This window comes from Formica exsecta, unplaced genomic scaffold, assembly GCF_003651465.1.
Source record: "Formica exsecta isolate Colony F162 unplaced genomic scaffold, ASM365146v1 scaffold108, whole genome shotgun sequence".
Classification (NCBI taxonomy): Eukaryota; Metazoa; Arthropoda; class Insecta; order Hymenoptera; family Formicidae; genus Formica; species Formica exsecta.
The window spans coordinates 286359-294544 of record NW_021848419.1 but is presented as its reverse complement, the minus strand read 5'-3'; the positions used below and the strand labels follow the sequence as shown (position 1 = coordinate 294544).

At 38.8% G+C, this 8186-nt stretch overlaps 1 protein-coding gene across 1 annotated transcript in view; it reads left to right on the top strand.

Moving 5' to 3' along the window:
• LOC115234857 (regulating synaptic membrane exocytosis protein 2-like) overlaps positions 1 to 8186 on the top strand; it is a 79067-nt gene that overhangs the window by 5312 nt on the left and 65569 nt on the right. Inside the window, exon 2 of the mRNA XM_029806218.1 lies at positions 3724 to 3928. Within this exon, the coding sequence (XP_029662078.1) occupies positions 3724 to 3928 (205 nt within the window). The remainder of the gene's footprint in view (positions 1 to 3723; positions 3929 to 8186) is intronic.

Genomic DNA, 8186 nt, shown 5'->3' with positions numbered 1-8186 from the left:
CCCCCCCCCCCCCCCCCCCCGATTTCGGAGATTCCTCGCGGACGTATCCTCTCGAGGGCGAATGAAACGAGCGAAAGATAAATAAACGATCCTAGAAATGCATAATCCCTTGGTGGTTAAGAACCTCCCCCGTATAGTATTTCTCGCGAAAATCCCGTAAAAGAGCGGCAACGGATGTGCACTTTGACGAGTCGGAAGTCGCTCCCATTATTCAGTCATCGCTTGGTTATCGCGCATTTACGTCTCTCTCGTTGCTCTTTGTTCTATTTTATAGATTTACGCGCGCGTAATACTTATACGACGTTCTAGGATGCTATATCTTCTGTAATGTTTCCTTCCGATAGTTTAATACACACTATTCGTGCACGTCGTTTATATTATAAAATAGTACTATCGCACAAGTATTATATTAGTATTTGTATATAAGATGAAACATAAAGTATAAATATGAAAAATCTGCAAGTATATATATATATATATATATCACACATAATAAAGTTCTCGATTGGATAAGAAATTTGTGTTCAGAAAAATCAATTATAATTAATAATAGATAAATTTTACGTTTGGCAATCCAAGAATAAAAATAAATAAATAGATATAAAAAAATTACATCTTTTTATTTCCTATTGATGATGATAGATAGAATGATTAGCTCAATTGCGTTATATTAAAATTATCTCGATACAAGACAGCAATAACGCCGAAACGCAGGATATATTAGAAATGTATGAAAGTGGGACTTTTTTCTTTATATCTTTGATACTTTATCCATATATTTTTCCCCTCTTCCTTTTAGCCCTTTTTTCTCATATCGATGGAAGAACAATTCTTGCGTGTCGCGACCTTTTGCACGATCGCTCATAACGCAAAAGTGGGAAAGTCTTGAGCGACTCTTTGTCGAGTGTGATCACCGTTGCGTGCGCGAGTCACTCGATTATCGATAAAGTAATTAGAGAAATATAGACGGATGTGCGCGCGGTGCACCCCGAGAGTTGTTGTAACACGACGCGCCAGCTTTTGTTCTATCGACTAACTCAGGATTTAGGTTACGGTGTCAGGATGCGTAGCGCGACCGTTTCCTTTATTTGACAAACGGTCAAGGGTAAGAAGAGATTCAGAGCGCACACGACGTAATATCCTTACACTAATTAAAATCGAAAACTTAATTTAATGTGCATTTCAGACTAGTTATATCTGACTGAACGGTCACAGTTGTGTTTAGAGTTTAGATCGTTACAGCAAAAAAATCCATTAATCATTCTAGAAGAATTTAATGCTGCTGTTATTAAAAATCTCGAAGTTTACATTATTTGTTTTTAGACAATAAGAAAATTAATACAGATGCTTATAAAGCATAAGATGATTTATCAACGGACTGGAAATATTTTTCTGGAGAATTTCTTGTAGAATTTCTGGTTGGCGATTCCAAAATCTCGCTTCGTGTGCAGCAGAAATGGGCTTGGTTGGTTTTTTTTTTTTTTGTATGCCCGCGATATATGCTTCTATTATCGAAACATGAGATGGTGCTGGCACGTCGCAGTGCCAACAACCCCCCGGTCGAAGCTCGGCCTTCGTCGTCGCGTACGCGATCCAAGATCCAAACCGTAAAAACTGCCGCAGCGTGCCAAGTATGCTCGCATTTTTCTCCTTTCAGGCTACGCGGCCAACGATTATAACTTATTTGCCGCACGAACGTCTTTTAACGAAGGTTCCCTATATACATAGCTCGCACGTAGTAAATCACGTTGTGTGTACATCGTTTAAATATTTGCCGCATCGACAAGCGGTTTTCTTTAATTATGCTGATTGGCGTGCTAGTTTCTTTTTTTTTTTTCCTTTACAATTTCAACGAGCGAATATCCAGCGGAAAGAATGTATACATTCGTACATATATACATATGTATATACTCGAATTAGGTTGCCGAGAGTTGTGAATAAAGAGATGCGGTGATTTTAACGACTCTTTATAGCATAAACGAAAGCCGGTAATTAGAGAAGCTCTCTTTCTCTCTCTCTCTTTTTCTTTCTAAAAGTGGAACAAATTCGCAAACAAATAGAAAGAGATGGAGCGAATCCTTTTGACACGGCTAGCTATTTATCCGATTGCGGATCGCGATATATTTAAAATATACTGACGCGTCGTAGTCCATTGTGTGCAGGCAATGTTTATTTTATCTCTGCGCAGACTTCATTAATTTCACTTGCATTTTTCGCCAGTGCTCTTCGCGTAATTAGCCGACAGAAAGACGTAAAAAGCAAAAGATGCGATTACGATCGGATGGATATGAAATAAATGTGGCCTGAAATTTAGCTTTGCCTTTTATTTTTCAACAAACTTATAAATTATGTTCAAGGCGAACTTATAAATTGCGTTGTTTTTCTTCCACAATGTGCCGTGCGTCACGTCGAACGCAAAGTCGTAGTAGTTGGTAAACAAATATTATCGACAGCCAGTCTCTCTCTCTATCTCTTCATTTATAGACGAGACGATCTAGATTTAATAATTCCAGTTCAATGATTTAATGTTCTTCTGTAGGTTATTATTATAACTATGATATACATATAAAAGAAAAATTTAAAGAAAGGAAATTTACTTAATCAAAGTAACCGCTATGCAACCGTCATCGGCTATCTTGCATCAAATATTGTGTTAGAATATGTGTTAGAAAAATATTTCAAATAAGTTTATCTTATATATAAGTCAATTTGCCTTTATCTTTTAAATTCCATCTACGACACAAATAGAGAAAATTATTGAATCGAAATTAATTAAATAATATTGGTACAAAAAAATTCTTTTTGTGGACGATACTCGATAGTAAATGAAACAGTAACGACGCACTTTGACAGAATCGTGCTGGCTTAATTTCGCGCGTACAGGACACATGGTTCTAAATTGGCTTAATGGATGCGAGCGGATGCGAATAGTCGTAGAATAGAGACGACGAAGACGACGACAAGAGTAACGTCGGCATCGTCACGTTGCGCATTTAGGTTGAAATTACCCGACTGTCCGTCGCTCGGACGCTTTCAAGGCGCGATTTATAGAACAGAAATAAATCTCTGCGAAAGAAGAGAGAGCGCGAACTGTTATCTCAGGTGATTTGTGATAGAACGTTGGGAGTCTACAAATGGTGAAGTTGGGATTGACAAATCTGGCTGCTATTCTCAGAGGATATAGTTTCCATACTAGAAACGGCTGGTGATTTTCTCGGCTTTGCTGATACGAATTTCACCAAATATCATTTCACGACGGCACATCATTGTTAATTTTATATTATTTAATCTGCATATATGCATATATACATCGATTATATATATGTAATTACTTTATTCTCTTTAGATAAATAACTCTCTCAGAAATGATGCAAAAAGAAATTAATAAAATCTTTGGTTGCTTTGAAGAATTCTGCAAAAAAAAATTTCTTGAAAAATATTTTAATTCTTTTTTTAAGTTATATATTGCGTAGGAGCAAAATATAGGAATAGAAATGGGGATATATTCCCTTGAATATGTTTTTTCTTCATCATTCTCTCCTATTAGATATAAAAATTATTAGTTCCAGATCTTTAGCAACTGACTGTTATTCGAATAACTATCTAGAATAAAGAATAACATGCAACTGGAATGTACCAATAAAAATACAATCGAGATTAAACGATATGTTCAATTTTCTGAAATCTCGCTTTTCTTTAATAATATTTTATATGTTTGCGCAGGCGAAAGCAAGATGAAGTGCAAGTCCTCGAAGAAACAATACGGATGCGTTCGGAGAAACACAAAAAGGCAGGTGTGGAGCTAAATGCTACATGTCACATATGCTTGAAAACCAAGTTTGCCGACGGCGTCGGCCACATCTGCAACTACTGCGACATCCGGTGCTGCGCACGCTGCGGCGGAAAGGTCACTTTACGGTCAAGCAAGGTAAGAGAAAAAGCATGCAAATAAATAGTTAGAAAAATCCTGAGGTCAGATTGATTGAATCGGTTGCAAGTATCTGTCCTGACGTATTTCTTCTGTCGTGTTATATTCGGCGTTAGACTCGGCATGTGTAGAGAAACCTTTCGAAGGCATTGACGTAAAAAGATCATACGTAGACAATTAAAATAGAAAGAAATATCTGAAGAATATAATGCACGATAATCAAATTGATATTAATGCGTTTAATGTAAAATAATACGCCTTTGTGTTAAGCGATTCTCTCTCTCAATGGATATATAAATTATTTTAACAAAATAACGAACAAAAAATAAGTAAAGGAATGTGTAAAATAAAGAATGTTATATTGCGATGCAAACGGTAGTTAATCGGAGCAAATTTGAAAGTGTGGAAAATAAACTCATTAGGCCCGCACTGCTCTTAGAGTGAACTTTTTGTAAATATAGCGGTAAAAAAAAAGTATGTGTATTCTTGTCTTGATTTTATAAATTTTATCCTTTAGCTCCTTTTATCCTTTTTTATTGTATCGTCTTGGAAAATTACCAAGTTTATAAATAACGAATTTGATATGAATTATCAAGTTTGCATAATTCTCGCGATTAATCAATTGTAGATGTGAAGATGTTTCAATTTTTTTTTTACGATGAAGAACGCGATTAGAAATTGCGATCGATTAGACATACAAATTTGGATACACTCACCTTTTGCATCCGATATATTAAATGCTGTTCTGCTGTTCTATAAATTGACCTTATCATCTAAATTATCGTTTTACCCCGTCATATTTCATGGAAATTATCTCTCTCTTTTTCTTTCATATTTTATGGATATGAACCGTCTATTCGATTAGTCAGAATTTCGCGATTACCTCATTACGCGACACGGGGAATGACGTACGGAGGTAATATATTGCGATTTGACGCGGGCGAGTGCGATAACGCTATCAAAACGCGCGGGGAGAGAGCGGAAACGTCGTCTGGCGGACAAGGATGCGGACGGGGCGCTCTGTAAATGTCAGCTTCCTGGAAACGATTAAGTCGCATCGTAAGTCGGATAACCGGTATGAGCGTAATGTCGAAATACGTTGAAATAATTGACCCATATAGGCGGCTCGTCGCCATCTCCGTGCCGGTATACCAATTACCCTTATCGCGAATCTATATGTCGGTGGGCGTAATGCCGTCACTAAATAGCCGTCGCCACACTCGGATATGGGTTTTTTCTTCTCCCCCCCCTCACTCTCTCTTTCTCTGTCCTTCTTTCTCTTCATTTACATTGGAGTGGTATTTTCTGCTCATACTCGCGCGCAATTTCGACCGGATTTTCATCGACGAAGATGAAGGATTAACGTCCGGTAGATAGAGCTCAACATGATCGTGCACGACGAATATTGGTGGCATGGATATATAGCGTGTTTTTAAAACTTTGTTATTATCCGCGCCGAGATCCGCGCGGATTTTCGCGGACAAACAGAAACTAACGCTCGTCGAATTTGCACCGTTCTGTTCCGCTCGCGCGATTATCCCCTTTCTCAAATATTATTCTTATTCTCCTGCATCGGGTTACACGTTCTATATTCGGTAGATCGATTTATCAAACTCGAATCGTACCCTTTTCGGCACATGTTCCTCATGTTAAATAATACAGAAATAACATATGAAAGATTTTATCGATTCTCACACGATAAATTTTCTGTACAAGAATCTGCGAGGCATTTAACTATGTCGTTGATGGTATTTCCATAAGAATTTATAGATGCACACAGAAATTGCAGTCGCAACTTTTTTTGTGTGAATATAGAGATTCAGATTTCTCTTACGTGGTAAATAGAAGAAATATAATATTAGACTTTTCTCTCATTATTTTTAGCCCATAACTTTGATGTTATCGATTATCGTATCTCTCGGTTTTATTTAATGACCCAGTTTTGCGACAGATAAATTACAAAGATTCAATATCCGAATAATTGTCGAAAGGAAATTCAGATGAGATATTTCTGGATACAAATGCGTACATTACATGTATACACGCGTATATCGTGTAATATTAAAACTCTTATGGATATACTTATAACGGATCTTTATTTTTCACGAGCATTTCTTTGCATCCTTTATCCCTTTCAGCGTGGAGACAAAAACTCCATATTTTCCTCCATATTTTATTAAAAGTAATCCGAGCACTGATCAATGACGCGAGCGTGCGCGCGTGGAATTTAACGGCACTCGCGCACGCGGCGCGGAAATGTCGGAATCGCGCATAAACGGCAAGTGTAGGTGGGGTAAAGTTTTGTAGTAAACCCCCCTGCCCTCCCTTCGCCCCTGGATTGTGTGCACATGTGCGCGCACGCTACGCACGCACGCACGCACGCTTCCGTCACGGCTACACGCGAGTACAATGACAAACGTCATCGTGAGCGAGCGTCGTTACGACATCATCGATCCGCGCGCGCGAAACGGCAACGAGAGAGAAAGAGAGAGAGAGGAGGGGAGAATATCTTCCTTCATTCCAAATGAGCGAGAGAGTTCTCTTTTCCGCGCACAATCGGCCATTTAATCGCGTCCCGACGTAAAAAAAAAAAAAAAAAACAACAAAATTACGGCTTTCCGATGCCTAGCTTGTTCGCGCCGAATCGATATCGAACTGACCGCGTGTACGCAATTATATCCATTACGTCTATGTGTCGTCGTCGCCGCCGCCGCACGGTTTCTTTCTTTCTTTCCGCTTTGTTCCTTTTTTCCGTCGCTGCGGCCTGGACTCTGCGTGGGAGCCTATGAATGGGGCGCGTCCCTGCGTGACGTCACTCGCGGCACTGGTTCACATGGAGGGAGGAGTGGGTATCGGAAGAGGAGGGGAGGGAGGATCGAAGCGCGGGGGTGTCGGAGGAGTAGGTGGCTGGGTGGACGGTGAGACGTTGGACGGTGTGCAGGGGGCTACATGACGCAACATATTGATCTAAGTTTGGTAGGGTGGGTGCGTGATAGAGGAGTACGCGCGGAGGAAGAGAAGGAAGTGTGGAGGGTGGCGTATGACGGGGACGGGTAGAAGGAGGGTGGAATAAAATACACGCTGTCCGTCAAATCTACGCTCTTCTGGGATTTCTCAATGCATACAGTTTTACCTGAGATGTATATTGTGTTCTCTCGAGTTATGGTGGTATCAGAGAGATAGATGGCAGATAAGCGTTCCCCGTTCTGACGTTTGCCTGCTATTTCGCGCTGCGACTATGCTAACAAGATTGAAGCAGCCTATGATAGTAGACGGAAGTACAGACGAGAGTCCTAAAAAGAGATGATAAGAACGAGGAAATATCGGGATATTCGGAGAAAGGTGGAGGATTAACAAGACCTGAGACACATCATGGATAGACACGTTACATAATGTAGACTAGAAAGTGTGTGCGACTCGAAAATCGTCATCAGATTATCAAATGGAGCAATATCTTTCGAAGGAATAAGGAATGTGTCATATCTTAAATTTGAATTATTCCCCTTGAAACGAAACTAAAAAGATTTATTTATGAAGTCTTGTTATTAGTGATGAAATTTATTTTTATGGAGAGCTTACATTCAGGGTTAACTCTATTACAATGCAAATTCCACGTATTAATCAGGTTAAATTTGTTACATTATTATTTTTTTTATAACTGATTCAGTTTTTAAGAAAAATCTAATTCCGATTGAACACTCGTATTTCCATTTTTCATAACGCAATATCATGCGAAATCGTATGCGCGTTCCTTCTCTCCCGTGTTTCCGTCATGCTACATTGACGTTGATAGCGTGACTTGGAGAACTTCTTTTGATCAAATGACTATGCACATTTCCTCATCTTGAGAGTATTACACTTTAAAGAGGCTTCGTAATGCACTTAAGATATTCTTGTTTTTGATATACATAAGGCGTTAATATATAAAGCGTCAGTCAATTTGACAGAATTGAAACAGATCTATTCCGAAGTATTAGTTTATAGATAATTAACAATACTTCATAGAAACAACTTTTGAAACAACGTAAAAAAATAGCATTTAAAAATAAATGTTTATATAATTTTTTGAGAGAATTGTTTCGAGAGAGATAACTTTGGTTTTCGGTAAATTCCATTACGTCATTTCTCGCTTCTTTCATCCAACAAAGATGTCGGTGTTAAAAGTACATTTGATGTTGTTCCGCAATTTCGCTGTGACGTCATTCGCGATTCTCCGCGGTCGCTGCTTTTCTTCGCTCAAAAGAATTGGAGGGGGGGG